The following is a 21698-nucleotide window of genomic DNA, read 5'->3' as shown; positions in this document are numbered from 1 at the left end:
TGAAGGTTTGCCTTTCCTCTTCTTGTCCTTTCCACTTTCCCTTTTATTTCTCTTTCCTTTCTTCCTAGGAGGCCACCAGCTCCCATGCTGTTCTTTGTTATGTGCTCATATATATGCGCATGCATTTGAGCACATTTTATATGTGCTGTATAGTGGAAAGAACATTGGCACGTGGAACCCAGATTCAAATCCTTTCTCTGACACACACCACATTGTAAGAACATGGGCAAACCATTTACTCTCTTTAGGCTCAGTTTCTTCATCCATCAAATGGGTATGATATTCTGCAGAAAACCCTCTCCCTGGGGAATTTTAATGGAGTCTGGGCCAACCCTCGAACTATGAAGGGCTTGATTCTTCTGCTACGTGCTTGACAAACTTCCGCTAAGTTACAGTTGCTCAGTATGCTTGTTGGTTGAAACAGTGGCAGAACAATTAATAAGATGCACTGGGTGACTGGGCGTTGGTGTTCAGCTGCTTGCAGTGTGTAACACCACTGCTTCTAAGCCCTACGACTTTGGACCAGCTATTTTTCCTCCCCGAGCCTCAATTTCCTTCTCTCCACGGGAGTGTCATGAGCATTGCATTGTATGGTTACTCGGAAAGGTTTGGGCCGTGGGAGGACCACACCAGCTAACAGCTCTCACGTCGTTGTTGTAAGAGCCCGTACGATGATGGAGGCAGAGCATGTGCCCCAGTCCCCGGCCCGTGCCGGCCCTCTGTCGGCCTAGCTGTGGCTTGGCCCGTCAGGCGCATGGTTGGCCTAAGAGGGGACTGCACGAACCCAGCATCGATCATGTGGTATAACATTTGGATTAACACCCTATTAAGATGGAAGAGCCATATTCGCTACCTTCCAAAATTAAAACAGCGGCTGAGCAGTCAGGCTTAAGGGAGACATAGTGTCAGAAGCCATATCAGTTTGCCTCCCTCCCGGAGGGACAAAGACTAGACTTTCTTGGAGCCAAAGCAGAGCATTTTGTGTTCTGATCCGGGAAGATGCTGTGTCATCTTGAAACAAGACGTCCTTGCAGGAAGGACCTTGTCTGGACCTGTCCCCTTTGCTTGGTGCTCTAGTTGCTGGTCTCAGAGGTGCTGCCTCAGCCTTGGGGAGAGGCGACTGGGCTTGCAGACCTCAGAGGTCACTGCAGCAGGGATTAGGCCTGCCTGTGGTCAAGGCCAATGCCCAGGTCAGATGGGAACACGGACATGCTGTTGCCAAACAAATATTTCTTTTTTTTTTTCTGGTTATTTAATCTTCTCACAACACTAAGTATGTGGTGATAACCACATTTTATAAACGAAGAACCTGAGGTTCAACGAAGATTTAAATTCCCTGCCCTGGGGCCCATTTGCAGTAATTAAAGAAGATAAAACCCGAAGCCCAGTCCACATGACTCCTGCTTCTTCCGCTTGGCCCTGCTGCTCCCCCAAACCGAGCTGTCACAGGACCACGGGGGTCTCTCGGAAGGTGCGCAGATAACGTTGCTGCTTCGGTCCTCCCTGGAGAAGCAACAGGACAGATGGAAGAAGTAACATGTAGCCTGGAGGTGTCGACTTTTACAGATAGATTTTCTTTTTTTAATTTTTTAAGAAACGTTTATTTATTTTGAGAGAGAGAAAGTGTGAGTAGGGGAGGGGTAGAGAGAGAGGGAGAGCGAGAATCCCAAGCAGGCTCCGTGCTGTCAGCGCAGAGCCCCACGCACGGCCTGATCCCACGAGCCAGGAGATCATGACCTGAGCTGAAATCCAGAGTCAGACGCTCAACCTACTGAGCCACCCAGGCGCCCCTACAGATAGATTTTTCTGACAGTGAAATACATTCTAGAGTGAATCCTTTTTATCAAAATAATTACTGTTACTTTGTTTTTCATAATAATAATAAACACCCAGTGTTTATTATATACCAAACATTATCCTAAGTACTTATACGTATTTTAACTCATTTAATCACCATAACAATCCAGTGAAGTCCATGTTATTTGCTTTTTGTCTGCATACTATTGAAATATGAAATGGATAGGGCAAAGTACACTCATCCGAAGTGCACAGCGAGATTTGTGTTTACGAGGCAGGTACACCCGTGCGACCACCACCAGATTGAGAAACAACGTTACCAGTCCCCCAGAGGCTCCTCTTGTGTCCTCTTGTGGTCATTCTCCCTCTGACCCAAAGGTAACCATTATTCCCGGTGTCCTGTCTGAATCGCATTGAACAGATGAGTAAACTGAGGCACAGGGAGCTTAAGGGGTTTGCACGCGGTAGCACAGCTGTAACTGGCAGAGTTGGGAATTCAGACTGAGGCAGACGCTCCAGAGAATGTGCTCATATCCCTGAGACCAAGCCAGGAAAAGAACACTAGATTGGTGGTGGTTTGAATTGTAATAGCACAAAATCATCAGACTGAAATCTTACTAGCTTCTGCCTTTGGTCTGAAAATCAGTTTACATTCTTACAGTCTTGGGGCACCTGGGTGGCTCCGTTGGCCGAGCGGCCGACTCTTGATCTCGGTGCAGGTCATGATCTCACAGTTGGTGAGCTCGAGCCCCACATGGGGCTCTGTGCTGACAGCACAGGGACTGCTTGGGATTTCTCTCACCTTCTGTCTCTGTTCTTCCTCAGCTTGCTCTCTCTCGCTGTCTCTCAAAAAATAAATATATAAACATGCTTTAAAAAATTAAATTCTTACAGTCTTGCAGCTCTAATCTATTTTATTGGCATAACTTTGAAATTGCAAGGATGGAAACTCACTTCTGTTCCTCCCCCACCCCCCATGTATTGCTCACCCGCTGCAGTCAGGTGCTGTGTTAATTCTTTACACACGTTGTATCACTTAACCCTCACAGGTCGTCTGTGCGGTAGGTAGTATTCCCATCTTAAAGATACGAACACTGAGGCTCAGAGGTAAAGAGCTTGCTGGAGGTTACACAGTCACAGAGACAAGGCTTGAATCTGACCGTCTCATTCCGGAGCCCACGGTTTTAACCACCGTGTTAACTCCTATCTTACTTCCTGTGTCAACTATGAGTTAATTCTACACTAATTAATCATGATAATTTCACATAATTATTGTCATTGCCATCATTATTCTTATTCCCCTCTCACTTCCCTGAGCAAATTCCATTTTGCTTACTTTGGGCTTACGTTGTCCATTTGGGCTTTACGCTGACATCTGCTTCCAGGCTGCCTCCCAGCAGAGTGGGTCCAGCCACAGTATTAGTTTATTCTCTGGTTCACGAGCATTTGCCCTACGTCAGGCACCGCGCTGGGCACTGGAGAGGCAGAGACATATATGCCCCGGCTCTGCCCTGGCGATGGTCCTACTGGAAGGACAAGAATAAAAATGCACTGCATGCTGGCTCAGTGACTCCATGCATGCTGGCTCGCCGACCTCCACCCTAGATAGGGAGCCAGCCCAACGCTCAGCTGAAGAGGCTGAGTGGAGCTGGACCCCTGCTCCTCAATGTCTAGGACCAGCTTTCCTCCACATCCTGCTCCTAGCTTCCTCAGCCAGGGAAGTATCACATTCTCCTGACCACTCTTTGAATCCCCTGGATTACACTGCCAGTGCAAACCCTTGCTTTTCATCTTACAGGCTTCTGTTGGGTCCTAACTTTTGTCACTAGTTGTCCAATCCCTTCCTTGGACAGGCAGGATCATCCCCATCTGTGGGGGGTATTGGTGTGGTTTGAACTAGTGTCACCACTTTCTATGTTAGGGGAGGAAATCCATTGTTTTCAGACCACCAGTTTTAGAAAGTGAGGCTCAATAAAGTCTTGGTTGCAGGGGAAACACCAAAGGTAGAGTGTTTCTCAAATAGATTCCACTTTTATGTAGAGAAGTATACTAGAATCTCTAGGGGCATTGGATTTTTATGTTTATCCTAAGAGGTCATGAGTGGAAAAGCAAAGTTAAAAAAAAAAAAAATTCCTGAGCTAGACAAAAGAAAAGAAGGAACAGGGAGCCAAACTCAGCTGCAAATCTGAATGTAGCAGGGACAAATGACCTTGTCAGATGGCATTCATTCACCATTCGTGCATTATTAATTTTTTGCCGTCTTTTCTGATTTTATTCTCTGTTCTGGACATAGTACTAATGTTTTTATCAACTTCATTGGGTTACAGTTTATGTGCAGACCATCTATTTAAAGCATACAATTTAATGAATTTTGACAGTTTCATACATTTGTGAAATCACCACCACCACAGTAAAGATATAGAATATTCCCACCACCCTCAAAAGATTGTTGTTGTTGTTGTTGTTGTTTTAAAGATTTTATATTTAAGTAAACTCTATACCCAACATGGGGATTGAACTCACAACCCTGAGATCAAGAGTCACGTGCTCTTCTGGCTGGGCCAGCCAGGTGTCCTAAGTGATTGTTCATTTTTATTTAACAAAATAAAGCTCACTTATCTTGAGCTTCTCATGTGCCAGGTGCCATTGTACCACTTTAAAAATGTTGGGGCGCCTGGGTGTCTCAGTCGGTTAAGCGTCCGACTTTGGCTCAGGTCACGATCTCACGGTCCGTGGGTTCGAGCCCCGCGTCAGGCTCTGGGCTGATGGCTCAGAGCCTGGAGCCTGCTTCCGATTCTGTGTCTCCCTCTCTCTCTGCCCCTCCCCCGTTCATGCTCTGTCTCTCTCTGTCTCAAAAATAAGTAAACATTAAAAAAAAAAAATGTTAACCCGTTTAATCCTTACCACATTCTTATGAGGGAGGCACTGTTGTCACCTGCAGTATATAGAGGATGACACAGGGGGCACAGAGAGAGTGAAATGCCCACATTTGTACAGCTGGTGAGTGTTAAAGCTGGGTTAGAACTCACAGACTGGCTTCCAGATCCTGTGTTCACCTCTCGCCTCTGGTGCCTCCCGTTCGTTCGTTCGTTCATTCATTCATTCATTCATTCATTCATTCGTTCAGGAATTGCCTCCTGTGGGCCAAGTGCTGGAGTAGGAGCTGACAGTGTAGAGTTCTCTGTCTTATTACCCTAAGAAGCCCATGGACTAGGGGAGGAATTGAATACTTCTATAAATAACTCTAGGTTGGCGTATTATTCTGGTTGTAGGAATGACCTCAGGGCAGCACAGGGAAAGGCAAACTTACTGCCAGCCGGGGCCCTCTGCAGTGAGGCTGGCCAGGCTTTGCTGAGTTCTCAGGAACCATCAAAGGAAAGGGAACAGACAGGCAGGAGAGCCACTGTTTGATGAATGCCTGTTCGGGTGTCCCTGGAATCCTGCCGACTCTTCCACGTACATTCGCTTATCCAATCCTCCCAGCAGATCTGTGAGGGGGTACTATCTTGAACCCCATTTCACAGATGAAAACCTGGAGGATTTTGGAGGTTGAGTGAATTGCCTTAAGGGAGCCCTGGAGGTAGGGGGCAATCCTTAAGTGAAGCCTGTGTGTTAGAACCCAACCCCTCTGCTGCCCCCACCACCTCCCGACTATGATGTTCCCCTCCCCTGTCCTGAAAGGCCGGGGTCAGGCTGAGTCTGTCTGTGACAAAGCATAAAGAGAAAGACATTTTTGATTAACAATATTTATGGGAGGATGCCATTTTTGTGTGTTTCTCTGTGCAAGAAATGCCATTTGGAAAGTCGGTGTGCATGTCAGTATTTTTTTTTTTTCATTCTGAGAAAAAGCCTATAGAGTCTGGTGGGGGGAGGGTTTGCAGCTGGCAGGAGCTTTGGCATATGTTGTAACTAAAAAGAGAGGGAACGTGTTGGTGGGACAAGCTACCGGAGAGCTGTCTCGGTGTGCCGCGGTACTCGTAAGTGTTTTAATTGGGTAGGGTTTTTGGAGGACTATTTTGACATCTGCTCGTGTCTTTGCTGATTTTTCTTCACTTAGAGTAGGAAACACAAGCTGTGGATAAAATGACTTTAAAATAATTGGAAGTAAAGATATCTCCCTCAAAGTCGAATTTGAGAGGGACACTTTTTAAGAAGTGGAAAGGAAATTCCACTTCTAGGAACCTGTCCTAAAGCCCAAGGCGTTATGCCTACAAATTTCATGACAATATCATATATAAAAATTATTTAAAAACTGGCGGTAACGGCCAACGGGAGGGGCTTGGTCGAGTTTGTTTCCACGAAGTGGAACATTTTGTAGCAATTAGCGGTGATCTTTACAAAGTTTTTAATGAAGTGGAGCATTCCTATATTGTAATGAGAGAGAATCGGGAAGAAATATTAAGAACTATTTTAACTATGTTTTTAGAAGTAGGGATTGAGGTGAAAGGATATGGAAGGAGACATCAAAACAGGTTCTCCAAATGGAGGGATGAGCGTCACTATACTTTCCTTCTTTGAAATTTTTTGTCTGTATTCTTTTTTTTTTTGAACAGGCCCATGTGATTTTTATGATACAAAAGGCAAGTGGTTTTTTTGTGTGTAAGAGCAAGCTCGGCCCTGAGAGGATCCATATAGTTTCATGCCCTACAGGCACTCGTTCTGAGGTCTGAGCAATTGGATTTGGGACGTCTTCAGAAATAGCGAGGCTTTCGAGTCAGAGCGGGTTCAAAAGTCAGCTCTGCCACTCACCAGCCGTGTGATTTGGGGCAGTTTATTTGACGTCTCCAAGCCTCATTTTCTCATCCCTACCACGGAGGTGGTAATATCTGCCTCCTGGCGTGGTCGGGATTCAGTGAGATTCAGTGAGCTGGCTCCCAGTAATGGTCTAGCTTCCTCCTCCACCAGCTCTTCCCACCCCCACCCCAGTTTGAAGGGTTTTGTGGGGTTGGTTGTGTGTGTGTGTGTGTGTGTGTGTGTGTGTGTGTGTGTGTTGACGAGGGAGGGTTTGGCCTTTCTTCATTGCTCTTGTTTCCTTGAGCCTTTCAGGGATAAGGCACCATCCGGCTGAGCTGGCCTCCGATTCTTTCCTTGGGAACACTGAGCTTCAGGAAGGCCCTTGAGTCTACGCCAGCCTCTTTGGAAGAGGCCTTGTTGCCAGGAGGGCAGCTTTGTCCTGTAAGAGGAAACTGTGCCGACCCAGCTCCTTGCCTGGAGCCTGGTGCTTGGGCATTTTGGTTACTAAGGGGACCCTGGCCTGCTAAGTCAGAAAAAAGGGCCAGGTTTTTTCCTCTTCTTCAGCCTGCTGCCATTGTTGAAAAAGTAAACACTCCACACAGCTTAACCGGCAGGCCCTCCAGTCAGGAGTGGGAAGAAATCAAAAGCCTGTTCCAGCCCAGGCCGCGGAGAGCCCACAAGGGCTGGTCTGTGCTGCTGGGGCCCCTCTGGGAACACAGAAACAACGCCCAATTCTGGTCCAGAATCAACATCCCTCTTGCTGGGCCTTTCAGCCCCTGAGGCTTCTCTCCAGTGGCCAAGCCCCCTGCCCCTTTCTGTTTGGGACTATTTTAGAAGGTCAGATGAGACAGAATAGGCAGTTCTGGGGTGCAGTGACCCTCAGCGCAGTCCTCCAGGCCTGGAGTCTCCCCTGCTGAGTTTTGGGGTTCCTTGTGGCCTCTTCTCCAGTTCCATTTCTGGTGTTTCAGCTTTTGAGGTGAGAGCCCATTAGCCTCCAAGAAGGGGCCAGACGGTTTTTGCCCTTAGGCCATTGGCACTACGGCTTTCAGACTTGCTGTAGCAGATGTGTGAATTATGAAAGTAATAATAACAACCACTATTTATAAATCCTGTGTGCCTGGCACCGTGCACGTATTACCTCTACTCCCTCACAGCAGCCCGGGGGGCAGGGGTTAGAGGACGGTTGTCACAGTCATTGGACCAGTTTTACGGATGAGGTAGCCAAACTGTAGCCACATAAACCGGGGCGAGCCACTTCACCTCTCTGAGCCTCAGTTTCTCATTCCTGCAAACGGGAATGGTGATACTTTGCCTCCAGCTACGTTGTTGACAATGAAAGAATGTGTGTGAGCTCCACGGGTGATATGAGTGAGAGAGATTGTTGTTGAGGCTATTTCTGTAACTTCCTGCCAGCACACTGCTAGGTCTTAAACTTTTTGGACTGAAAAATGAGGTGGCAGTGGAGCCCCGGACAGTTCACCAGGAGTCTTAACGTTCTCATCTGAAAAATGGGGGTTGTGCTTTATGAAACCCTGGTGATTTGTATTATTATCAAGGCTGTTTGCTGCCAAGTTTTTACTCTGTAAAAGTTTTACTCTGTAATTAATGTTTGGAGGGGAGAATAAACTTGTAAGTAGGCAGGGAATCTTGTCTCTCCTCTGCGGTTCTTAGCCCATAGTGAGCACTTAGGAAATGTTGACGAATGGATTGAAAGGCTTGCGGGCTAGCCCCTGGTGGCGTGGAAAACTCAACAGCAAAAGGAGTTTGAGGCTCTTAGGTGTGTTAAGTGGAAGGGTTCCCGGACTCTGCCACCTGGGACCATTTTTCAACCCTAGGAGGCTTCTGACCAGCTCAGCTCCACCCTTCTGCTGGGAGGAATCTCAAAACGTTTACTTAGGTACCAGGCTATGTCCTAGAGACTGGGGTTTAGCAGCCATCGGGATGGTCCAGGCCCATCACTAGGCTGTGCAGTTCTCTTCGATGAATTAGGAAAAGGCGTCTATCTCCTCTCTTCCACGGCCACTACCCCTGACCCAGACACACGGCTTAGCTGATTTCAGCCCCAGGTGGCTGGTGGGACGTCCCTGGGCAGTACATACCTGCACGGATATATTCAGTGCCTCAGAGAGTAGCTAATAAATTGATCACTTATATATGTAAGGTGACTGTATGTCCCGTTGGATGTCTTCTGCCCTAGCATAATATGCCCTCTTTCACACCAACAAGCGTTCCAGTTTTGACCACAAATGATAAGGTCTTCCTAATTAACTGGGGCCAAGTGAGATAAAGACAACAGTTGTGAAGTTCTAGACTCTAAAGGAATGAGCTTTGATACTGGACAGGAGAAGAGGGTTGAATGAGATTGGGAGCGGTGGGTAGGCGGGAGAAAAATGGAGGAGGATTCTAGCAGTGGGTGAATAGTGTGATTAAAAATTAAAAACTCAAGCTACACATAATCTTGTACTTCTGCAGACTATGGAGAGCTGCTCCCAGAGGGTGGGCCTTTCCTTTCTCCATATTTTACCTATCCCTTCTTCCCCGCACAAACATGCGCACCTAATAAGCACGTCTCCCTTATCTTTTCCATTACTGCGCCAGTAGAGTAATGGCTCATGGCCAGAGCCTCTGAGCCTTGACTGACTTGCTAGGTTTCTGTGGAAAATGGGACCCAACTGAAAGCGTGACCTCCCTACTCCATGTTTAAGGGAAATGTTGACATGGTAACACCAGTCCATCTACCATATTCCATCCCAAGAATGGTAAGATCCAAAAGAGAGATGGGCAAGTGGCTTTTGGTAAGTGAGTGGGGACAGATTGAAGGGTGTCATTTGGGCTTAGCTGTACATCAGAATTCCTGCAGCCAGAGTTTTAGACTATAGCTCCTAGTGTTAAAAAAAAGAAAAGATAAGAAAAAAAGTTGAGGTGTAAAGATCTCTCTTCCTAACCGTGTGACCTGAGCATATTAACTTAGTCATCTTCATTCTTGTGAAACCCTTTCCCCTGCTGCGACTTGGGGGGGACTGTAGAGCCCCCAGAGTTTTTGTGACAGTTAAAAGGCCTAAGAGATGTGACCCACCTAGCATTGGGCCTGCCACAAAATGAGCCTTTGGCAAATGTCACTGTTCTTCCTTATTCCGCTTCCCCGGAGAGGGCCAGTGGAAATATCCGTGTCCTCATGGTGCTTCAATTATTTTTTCTTTCGGAATTTTTTTATTTGCAGAAAGTCAGAAACATGGCCCTGGATGATGTCGTGATCCTCAACGTGGACACCAACACCCTGGAAACTCCCTTTGATGACCTCCAGAGCCTCCCAAATGATGTGGTGGGTAATGAGCTCTTGAGGTCTGACTCCTGTGAGTTCGGGCAGTGGACGTGAACATGACTTTCGGGAACGGAAAGGAGGGGAGACGGTCGTGGTTTTCCTCTGGCCTAAGAACTACAGTTTGTTTCTCTGCTGCGTCTGCCACCTTTGTCTCAGTGAAGGAAAGTTGGAGGGCGGTTCATTTTGTTTAGTGGCTTTGCTCTCATAACGTGCATCTGGGGGGCTGTGTGGTGATCCCAGCGTCTAGTCAGCTCCTCTTTGTGTGGGAGCCTCGGGGACTTGCGTCCCCTCTCCAGCATATTGCCGCGTCCCGAGAACAGCACAGCTTCCCCTGAGCAACCCCGGAGGGCTTTCTGTGTGAGCGATATGGGACACTTCGGATCTGTATGTCTTTCCTGGACCATCATCAAGCAGCCATTTTCCCATGTAGCAAGGTATCTGCTGACAGTGCTCTGAATGTGGCTCTCTGTCCCATAAATCTTAAATACCTAACGTCTAGACAGACAGTGGGCTCTCTTTAGCAAAAGCAACCGGCTGCCACATTTGCCATGCCGACACCTGACCACCTACCTGTCTCAACGTTGCTACTCAGGCTGCCTCATGGGCAGCTGTGCGAAGCAGACCCAATCTCCCCCATCGTCCACAGGAATGAGGAGGACTGGGGCTCACTGGGAAATAGGGTTTTGATGTTTCTGGTGTGACCTCCATGGCTCTGTCTGCTGGAGGATCTATAAAGTTATTCTGGCTTCCAGGCTGAAGGGGGTAGATGTTCCCGACCCCATGTGCTAACGTGGGATCGGGTCTGTGCTGCTGGGTTTGTGTCAGCACAAAATGGGAAGTGGAGCTCCATTCCTGCCGGAGGTCCCCGTGGCACTTTGGGGTTAGCTGTCTGGAAGAGATGCTGCTGTTTGTTGATGAACAACTTGCAACGTGGTTTCAAACTCCTCTACTCTTAACAGTGTAAGATTTGGGGAAGTCATTTGTGCTACATAAAGATATTCTGGGGCACCTGGATGGCTCAGTCAGTTGAGCGTCTGACTCTTGATTTTGGCTCAGGTCATGATTCCGGGGTCACAGGATTGAGCCCTGTGTTCAGCTCTGCGCTGTGCGTGGAGCCTGCTTAAGAGTCTGTCTTCCCCACCTCCCGCCCCCACTCTGCTCCACTCCCCTGCTCTTGTGCGTGCGTGCGCTCTCGCTCTCTCTCTCTCTCTCTCTCTCTTTCTCTCTCTCTCTCAAATAAAACTTAAAAAAAACACAAAATTTAAAGATGTTCCATTTGTAGTCTAATTAAACAATGGCTACCATTCATTGACTTCCTATGTGCTAAACTGTATGCTAAGAGCTCGTACTGACCCCTCATTTCCTCTTCACACTGCCCTGAGGAAGGCATTTTCCTTATTCCTGCTTCATGCCCAGAGCTAGAAAGAGGAGGAGCCAGGAAGTGAACCCAACTCTGTCTCTCCTGAGAGCTGCCAAGCCCCACATCCTCTCTAGGGGCCGTCTGCATTCAGGGATCGCATGCAGTTAGCATTATAGCCCAGTGGAGTATTCTCTCCTTTACAGTCTCCTCTCCTTTACATAGGGCAGATGAGCCTCAGAGAGCACATGCCCTGCTATAGGTCATATGACTGGCTGGGGCAGAGCTGAGATTGGACGGCACCAAAGCCCACACTGCCTCCTCTCCTTGTACCCTGCCCCCCGCCCCCTTCTGAGGCAAACAGATGGCAGAAGCAGGAAAAAGGAAGGGACCAGACACCATGAGGCTACCTATTCGTGTCAGGACAAGGTATGGGCTTGGGATCTCAGGGCCTCCTGACCATAGTTTGAATCATTGGTCCAAAGAATACGTGGCTTCCACCCTGGTTCCTTCCTAGGGAAAAGCTTTCCCCTTAATCCATGGGTGCCATATGTACGGACCTGTCAGTTCCTGAGTGAATTTTGTAAGTGAGCCTGAGGTATCAGGTGCTAGGAATGGCCAGGGGCCTGGGGCAGCCCAGAATGACTGGCTGATAGCTAGGAAACAGTGAGGTAGACTGGTCCCATCTGCCGTGTGCGGGCCCAGTGCTGGGCATCAAACAGCAAAGATGAAATAGATCTAGTCCTTTCCTTCAAAGAGGAAAGTAGGGGAAACAGATATGTTATATGAGATATATATATATATATATATATATATATATATATATATATATATATATATATATATCATGATGTAGCATAATAGGGGTCACAAGGGAAATAGGAATCAGACACAGAAGGGCCCAGGGATGACAAAATTTGGGAGACGGAAATAGAGGCTTCCTGAAGATGGCACATTCCAAGATGCTTTTTAAATGATCGTCGCAGTGGTCTCGGGGAACCAAAGGAATGTAGGCAAGTTATTTTTTTCTCTCTGAGCTCAGGCTCCCGTGTTGGAAGGAGGAGTGTGAGCCCTGTAGTTAGGATTGCTGTAGCAAATAAACAAGATGGTTATGTTCCTCAAATGCTTAGAACAGTGCTCACGTATTGTTAGTGTTCAATAAATGGTACCTGCATTTGTTTTTCATAAAATTGTTGTTAATCATTGCAGCCAGAGTTGGAGGACAGTTATGTTCCCTAAAAGTCCTCTGCCTACACAAAAACGAGGTCTGTGGCAGGGTTGAGAACGTTCTACAACAGTGTTCAGCATGGGGCTCCAGAGCCATGACAGACTCCAAATAATGGATAGGGAATGTGGTCCGTAAGGCATTTGTGTTTCCGGGGAATGCATAGGTTTGCTCCCATAAGGCTGTGTGAACTGTCACATCCTTGAGAGAAGAAACCCCATGCTGTGCATCTTCGTGTCCCTTGCCTTCAGCACAGAGCCGGGACTTGCAGGGCACCGCCATGTCCACAGCTGACCTCACAATTCCCCCTTTGGTTGGAGGTGCTTGTTTGTGGCGTCTGACAGATTCTGCTTCTTCAGCCGTTTGTCAAATTCTCTTCTCCCGTTCTCCCTCCACCACCTAATCCAGGCTCTTCGTTTTCTCCCCACACCATTAACCACCAGCCCGTGAACTTGCTCCTCTGACTCCAGCCTGTCCTCCTCTTGCACCAGAGCAGCCTTTCCAAAAATAAATTTAACTGTATTTCCCTCTTAAAACCACTCCATTAATGAACATAATTAAAAAACAGAAACAAACAAGCAAAAAAAACAAAACGAAACAAAAACCCATTACCTCCCAGTGCCTATAGCTTAGAGGCGAATTCCTTTTGTTGGCTTTGAAATCAGACAGACGCGTGTTTCAATCCTGGCTTCTCCACGTACTAACCGTGTGATCTTGATCAAAATTACTTAGGCTCTCTGAGCCTTAGTTTCCTCATAGGTTGTTGTGCGAATTGAAGGTAATGTATATAATATATGTAAAACATACATCCTACGAGTGTGATAGATGGTAGTTAGTGATGATGATTATGGATGATGATTTATGGATATTTACGGTGAGCATGGCATTCAGGGTCCTCTTTCATATTCTGACTCTCCTGGGTGTTTTTCTGATAGCTTTAGCTCTCTCCCCTCCCAGCTCCAAACTCCGTACATAATTGGAACTGTTACTAGTTCTGCAAACCTTGCATGTTATTTTATAACTTCAAACTTTGCATATAGTCCCCCACCCCCCGCCCCAAATGTCCTGCCCCACCCGCCAATCTCCTACTCAATCTTCAAGACTTACTCTAAATGTAAAACTATAAAAATCTTCCCTGGAGCACTTGGCTGGCTCAGTTGGTAGAGCATGTGACTCTTAATCTCAGGGTCGTGAGTTCAAGCCCCACATGGGATGTGGAGCCTACTTAAATAAATAAAGAAGTAAGTAAGTAAATAAATAAATAAATAAATAAAACCTTTCGTCACCTCTACAGGTCATTTCACTATATCTTTCTCTTTGTGTTCACAGCCCCTTGTATAATTGTGTAATTATACTTGTGTAATTCTACTTCTCACCCAACAGTATAATTGAGTATATACTTCTGGCTTTTCCTGTGAATTGTGACTTCTTTAAAGGCAGGAGTCAGGTTTTATTCATCTTTGTTTCCCAGAGATGCAGCAGCCACTGAATAGATAGATAGAAGGGCAGAAGGGACACATGGATTGGGTTATTTTGGTAGATGAAATCTTGCAAAATGTGGCACCCGTGCTGGAAATTTTACTGAAGGAGGCCTCTGTCCTGCTTCTAGCCATGATGGAATAATTGGAACTGGCTTTATCTTCCCACCATTAACAACGACAACTCTGGACAATTTTAAAAAACAGTAGTTTTCACATATTAGACAACAGGCCGTGCAGGACTTCGATTCCTGAGAGAAAGGAAGCAAGTGAGGTGAGGCCTGCCATTCCCCTGGCTTTTTGCCTTGAGGCATTTCTGGACCATGGTGCCAGGAGGGGGTCCCCAGCAAAGCACACCAGTTTTGCTGAGTCGAGGGGTCAGAAAGCTGAGCTTAAGGGCGAGATGGTTTAAATTTGTGGGTCAGAGTACCGGACTGGAAGAAGGCACTCATCACAAGAGCTCCAGAAATCTGACTCAAGTCCTCTTGACTAATGTGCTAAAGACTGACCTGCCCCTGTGTAGGGTGGAGCTCACACAGACTCTCGCTCACACAAGCTCTGACCAGCCAGAGTAAGATCTTGCTGTTCAAGGAGGACAGTCATTAGAGACCGCCGGAGACCATGCCTTGGTACGACTCTAAGTTCGCTCTAGAGTAAGGATTCTTTTAGCCTGGCCCTAACCGAGGTTAAAAGCAAGCCTCGAGAAGCATAATCTCTCTTGTTTAATCTGAGTACCAGTTACGTGGGCAGGAATTCATTCATCAAGCTGAACACCAATGTTATGTGTGTGTTGTATATTTCAACTTCAGTAAAAGTTTTAAAACTATTTCTTTAAAAAGAAAAGGCCTTGAAAGGTTCAACCTCATATGCAAGGAATTTAACTTCCCATCAAAATAAACTACAACTCTCTTTAAAAGAAGACAGTAGGGGCACCTGGCTGATTCAGTCACTGGAGCATCCACTCTTGATCTCAGGTTTGTGAGTTCAGACTCTATGTTGGGTGTAGAGATTACTTTAAAGAAAAAAAAGCCAATAAAATCCATACACAACAGTGTAACATTCACAGTATCTGGCAACCTATTTTAAATATATAAGAAGTGTTGAGATCAGAAGAAATGTGGCCCATAACAAAGAGAAAAATCAGTAAAGAAACAAGCTCAGAAATGGTGGAATTAGACAAAGGTCTTGAGATGTAAAGGATTATAAATCAATATGCTCGTGAATTTAAAGGAAGACCTGAACTATTTGAGAAGAGAAATAGAAAACATAAAAAGAATGAAAAGGAACTTGTAGAGGTGAAAAACAGAATACCTGGAATGAAAATTTCATTGATAGGATTAAGAGGATATTAGACACCACAGCATAAAAGATCAATGAACTTAAAAACATAGGAATAAAAACTACCCACTGTGAGGCAGAGGAAGGGAAAACACTGGAAAAGATTAATAGACCCTCTAGGACCCATAGCACAATATCAAGAGGATTAAAATGCTTATCATCCTAGAAGGAGAGGAAGGTGGGGAAAGACAGAAGAAAAAATATTTAAAGAAATTATAGCATTTTTCTTTACTTTTGATGAACATTGTAAATTCAGAGTTCCAAGAAGCTCAAGGAACCTCAAGCATAGTAGATCCACACAAAACCAGAGCCCAGAATGATAATTACTCAGAACCAGTGATAAAAACAAAGGCTTAACATTAGCTGGAGAAAAAAGACACATTACGTAAAAGGAAGAAGTAATGACTGAAGACTTATAAGAAACTACATAAGCCAGAAGGTAATGGAATGACGTTTTTAAAGTAATGAAGAGAAATTTTTATCAACCTAGAAATCTGTATCCTTCAACAGGATGAAAATATCCTGCAAAATTGAAGACAAAATTTAAGACCTTTTCAGATGAAAAAAGCGAGAGAAAAATCACTGTCAGCAAAGACTACGAGAAATATTAAAGGAAGTTCTTCAGATAAAAGAAAAGTGAAACCATTGAGAAACTTCAACAATAAAGGAGGGAAGAGTGCCAGAAATAGTTAATATGTGGGTAAATATAAGAGACTTCTTTCGTCATTTTTTGTATCCAAAAAAAATTTTTTTTGACACTTATTCATTTTTGAGAGACAGAATGCAAGCAGGGGCGGTGAATAGAGAGAGGGAGACACAGAATCCAAAGCAGGCTCCAGGCTCTGAGGTGTCAGCACAGAGCCCGACACGGGGGCTCGAACCCACAGACCGCGAGATCACGACCTGAGCCGAAGTCGGACGCTTAACCAACTGAGCCACCTAAGTGCCCCTAGACTTCTTTCTTCATTTTTAATTTCTATAAATGATAACATGAGTATTTAAATTAAAAAAACCTAACGTATTGTGTGTTGTAACATGGGTAGAAGTGAAATGAAATGTATGGCAGCGGTAACAACAGAGGACAGTGTGTAGATGGAGAAAGGAAGCATACAGTTTTCAGATTCTTAAATTCTATGTAAAATGGTATAACATTGTTTGAAGGTAGACTCTTCAGTTAAAGATGTATACCGTAAACCTTAGAGGAGCCGCTAAGGGGGAAAACAAGATGTACAGCCAATAAGCCAATATTGAAGATCCAAACCATTTAGAGGGAGGGGGAAGGATGACAGAACCAAACACAGAGGGAACAAATAGAAAAGTTAGCAAGATGAGAGATTGACCCACTATATTGATTATTGCATTAAATGTACATGGTCTAAATATTCCAATTAAAGGAGAGTAATTATATAAATAATCAGGACCCAGTGGGATGCTGTCCACAAGAATTTCATCTCAAAGAGCCAGCCAGATGAAAAGGAAAAGCATGGGAAAGGTACACCATGCAAATACCAGCCAATAGAGAGTTGGTGGGAGATGAGAGGCAAATGTTGCTCATAGAAGAGTTCCAAATATCTGTAGATACTGTCCTCTCAGGAGAAGGAGCTTAATCGTCCCCACCCCACCCCACCCCCTGCAACACACATACACTTGAGTGGGGGCTGGACTTACTTCCAAGAAACAGAGTCTGTAAAGGGAGAAAGTGCAACTTGAATGGACAGATGTCAAGCACTTCTTCAAGTGATCAAGTTTAATGTCACCAGTGATGTTGTGTGAAGATTATGTAACCTTGATATGATGAGAAGGATACATGACCTCTCAGGTGTTCTTTCCAAAAACCCAAATAATGACCAAAAACTTCAGTTAACCGAAAATTGAGGGACATCTTATAACATACCTGACTAGTACTTTTCAAAACTGTCAAGGCCAGGGGCACCTTGGGTGGCTCAGTTGGTTGAGTGTCTGACTCTTAGTTTCGGCTCAGGTCATGATCCCAGGGTCGTAGGTTTGAGTGTGGAGCCCGCCTAAGTTTCACTCTCTCTTTCCCTCTCCCCCATTCATGTGTGTCTCTCTCTTTCCCTAAAATAAAATTTGAAAAGCTGTCAAGGTCATAAAAAACATAGGAAAGCCTGAGGAACTGTCACAGACCAGAGAGGACTGAAGAGAAATGACAAACTAAATACAAGGTGGAATTCTGGATTGGATACTGGGATAGAAAAAGAACACTACTGGAAAAATTGGTGAAATCACAATGAGGTTTAGAGTTTAGTTAATAATGTGCCGGTGTTGGTGTTAGTTTTGACAAATGTGCTCTCGTAGATCTACTAGGGAAACAATGTAAGATCTACTAGGGAAACAAACCATGGAGTGTATAGGTACTCCCTGTAGTATCTTTGCAACTTTTCTGGAAGTATAAAAATATTGCAAAATAAAAAGGATATTTAAAAAAAATTTTTTTAACGTTTATTCATTTTGTGTGTGTGAGAGAGAGAGAGAGAGAGAGCGAGCATGAGTGGGGGAGAGGCAGAGAGAGAGGGAGACACAGAATCCGAAGCAGGCTGCAGGCTCTGAGCTGTCAGCACAGAGCCTGACGCAGGGCTCGACCCCACAGACCGTGAGATCATGACCTGAACCTAAGTTGGATGCTTAACTGACTGAGCCACCCAGGTGCCCCAAAAGGATATTTTTTAAAAAGGAAATAAGAGAGTTTTACAAAGAACTCTGTGCCTATGATTTTGATAAATTAGATAATCAAATTCTTTGAATACACAAATTACCGAAAGTTACTCAATAAGAAATAGAAAACAGAAAAAGTAGCACTATTTCTATTAAATAAATTTGAATTTGTAATTAAAACTTTCCCACAGAGAAAATTCCAGTGCCAGATAGTTTGGCTAATTCTATCATGCATTTAAGGAAGAACAAATAGCAACCTTACACTAACCTTTTTGAGAAAATAAAGGGGAAAGGAACAGCTCCCGCCTTATTTTCGGAGGTTAGCATTACTCTGACATGAAAAGCACATGAAGAATCTACAAGAAAAGAAAAGTGCTGGCCAATATGCCTCATAAATACAGATGTAAAAATCTTTAACAAAATTTTGACGAATTGAATACAATCTATAAAAAGGCTAATACCTCATAGAACCACATATTTTAGGAAAAATTCAACCCCTCTCATGTTAAGAGCTCTTTACAAACGAGGTTTCCTCATTGTGATCAAGAGCATCTTGGAAAAACCTACAGCTAATATCTTACTTACTGATGAAAGAATGAATGCTTTCTCCTCTTAGAATGACAACCAAAAGAATGTCTGCTCTTCCCATTTCTATTCAGCAATGTACTAGTGGTTCTAACCAGCTTGCTAAGACAAGGAAGAAAAAAAAGGACGAAGTAAAATCGTCTTTTTTTCAGATATGATCATGTGTATGGAAGATCCTTAGGAGGAGTCTTGTAAATTAATTTAGCAAGCACGTAGGATAAGGTCAGTATACAAGAGCTAAATATATTTCTATATAGTGGTGATAAGCAGTTGAAAAGTGAAAAATTTTAAGTGCCATTTAAAATGGCACACAAAATATTTAGGAATAAATTTAACAAAACATGTGAGATTTGTATACTAAAAGCTATAAAATATTTCTGAGAAAAAAACCTAAAAGACCTAAACAAATGGAGAGATATTCCATATTTTCGATTGGAAGACTCCACATTTTAAAGATGTTAATTTTCCCTGAATTGATCTATAGATTCAATATATTCCCAACCCAAATTCCAGATGGCTTAAAAAAAAAAAAAACTTGACAAGCTAATTCTAAAATGTATATGAATATGCGAAAGATCTAGAATAGCCAAAACAATGTTGAAAAAGAACAAAGTTGTAGGACTTACATTGCCTACTTTTGAGACTTACTATAAAATTACAATAAGTGTACATATATAGTTCGATAGAACAGAATAAATATTTCAGAATTAGACCCAACTGATCTCCAACAAATATGCCAAAGTAATTTAATAGAGAGATGATAGGTTTTTCCAACAAATGTTACCCGAGCAACTGGATATCCACACAGAAACAAAATGAATCTACTTTTACCTCACGTAAATTCTAGTTCAAAATGGATTCTGGACATAAATATAGAAGCAAAAACTATAAAATGAGCAGAAAAAAATAGAGGAGAAAATCTTCATGAGCTTGGGGTAGGCAAAGATTTCGTAGACATAGAAGGCACGCATCATAAAAGCAAAAGCAATCAATCAAACCTAATAAAAGTAAAAACTTCCCCTCTTCAAAAGACACCATTGAAAAAATGAAGAGGCAAACCATAGCCTGAGAAAATATTCTCCCTACCTATATATGAAAATGGGTTTTTATCCAGGTTATATGAAGAAGTCTTAAACCCTGTAGTAAGGAGACAGCCCAGTTAAACTTGAAGAGACACTTAACAGTAAAAGATCTTCAAATGGCCAATGAATACGCAAAAACATGCTCCTTGAAGGAGCAGGTTAATATTACAATGAGTGTACCACCATATACCCACTGGTATAACCCAAATAAAATGACTACAGTTCTTATAAATGTGTATGTTAAACATATGTTTACTATTTGACCAACTATTTCATTCCTAAGTATTCACCCAAGAAAATTAAAACTTATGTGCACACAAATATCTGTGTGTACATGTTTTCAGCGGCTTTGTTCATAATCGCCAAAAACTGAAACAACCCAGGTGTCCTTCACCTGGTGATTGTATAAACAGTGATATACTTATAAAATGGAATACTACTCAGCAACAAAAAGAAACAACTGATCTGCCCGACGACATAGATGAATCTGAAATACCTAACACTGAGTAAAAGAAGTCAGATGTAAGAGAATATACTATATGATTTTATTTATATAGAATTCTAGAAGAGCAAAAGCTAGTCTTTGGTGGATGAAAGCAGATCAGTGGTTGCCTTGGGCTGGGTTGGAGAAGGCAAGGAGTGACTGACAAGGGTACCAGGGCACATTTTGGGGTGAAGAAAGCATTCTGTGTCTTGATTTTGGTGGTGGTTACACGGGTCCATACATTTGTCAGAACTCCTCCAGCTGTACTTTCTATGCATTCTGTCATACATCAGTTGTGACTTATGTTCATTTTTAAAAACGAGAGGACTTGGAAATAAATTTAAAAAGGAGGCTCCACGGGGCGCCTGGGTGGCTTGGTCAGTTAAGCGTCTGACTTCGACTCAGGTCATAATCTCACGGCCCATGAGTTCGAGCCCCGCATCGGGCTCTGTGCTGACCGCTCAGAGCCTGGAGCCTGTTTCAGATTCCGTGTCTCCCTCTCTCTCTGCCCCATCCCCACTCATGCTCTGTCTCTCTCTGTCTCAAAAATAAATAAACGTTAAAAAAAAAAATTAAAAAAAAAAAAGGAGGCTCCAATATCGAGTTGCTTTCAGAACATCACTCTTGATTTTCATGTGATTTATGAACGTGGGGAAAGGGGTAACTTGGGAGGTAGGGTGGTTCTGGCTTTCTAGTAGGTACCTAGATAGTTTGGTCTCAACTTCTGTAATCTTACGTCAGTTATCTTTTTCTACCTTAAAAAAAAAAAAGAAAAGAAAAAACAGATTGACCAGGTTAATGCTATTGTATTTTGCTGGGTTCCATGAGACTTGCAGATTTGCCATTCTCACTGACAATATTGTATTGTTCCCCAGCTGTGGATTTTAGAGGAGGAATGTTGCAAAGATAGTACGTCTCTTATTGATTTCCACGCCTGTTTATAGACTTCATGTTTATCTCAAGCCCATGTGGATGCTGAGAACAGAAACATAATGTCCCCTCCCTCCGCAGCCATTTAACGAAACACTCTTCATCTGTTTCTCTCCTAAATTTTAAATAACATCTCTTGTTCCTTCAAGAGCATTAAGTAAGTATAGGCTGCTTGGCCAGTACATAGTTTGGAGAGCTTTTAAAAAGCTTGATAAAAGGGAACTCAAATTCTTCCAGGCTTCCAGTGATGTGGACGTACCACATTTTATTACTGGGGAACAAGATTTCCCAAGGCTCAGTTAGGGCCCTTTTTTTAATATTCTTTGGCCTGAAACTTGTAGGCTTTTGTGTAAGCACATGTATGTGGAGGCCTTTACCGTCTGCTTACTCTTTTCCTTTCTTCACTCCATGCTTTTTGTAGCCTGAGTGATGCTCTTTTATAACAGGCTTTGTTATATCATGATATATTTAAATAGGACGTTAAGATGTGTATTCTTTTTTTGACTCAATAATTCGACTTCTAAGATTTTTTTTTCTAAATGGAGAAAGCCACCTAACCAAATAGCATTGTTGATGTTTTGTTAACCAAAGTTGGAAGCAACCTTAATATCCAAAATTAGGAGGAGTAATTAAGGTAATGTATCCGTTTGCCGTTCAGTGGAGTGCACCTTACAAGTCATTGAAAATGATGGT

The 21698-nt window shown here is 43.8% G+C and overlaps 1 protein-coding gene across 12 annotated transcripts in view; it reads left to right on the top strand.

The window, feature by feature from the left end:
- The window catches only part of DENND1A (DENN domain containing 1A), a 510341-nt gene that overhangs the window by 322254 nt on the left and 166389 nt on the right, over positions 1 to 21698 (top strand). For all 12 annotated transcript variants that reach the window (XM_045043640.1, XM_045043639.1, XM_045043642.1 and 9 more), the window contains one exon: positions 9752 to 9853. In XM_045043640.1, the coding sequence (XP_044899575.1) occupies positions 9752 to 9853 (102 nt within the window). The remainder of the gene's footprint in view (positions 1 to 9751; positions 9854 to 21698) is intronic.

Source organism: Felis catus, chromosome D4 (assembly GCF_018350175.1).
Source record: "Felis catus isolate Fca126 chromosome D4, F.catus_Fca126_mat1.0, whole genome shotgun sequence".
Taxonomy (NCBI): Eukaryota; Metazoa; Chordata; class Mammalia; order Carnivora; family Felidae; genus Felis; species Felis catus.
The sequence above is the reverse complement of the archived record's forward strand: the minus strand, read 5'-3'. Positions and strand labels throughout refer to the sequence as shown.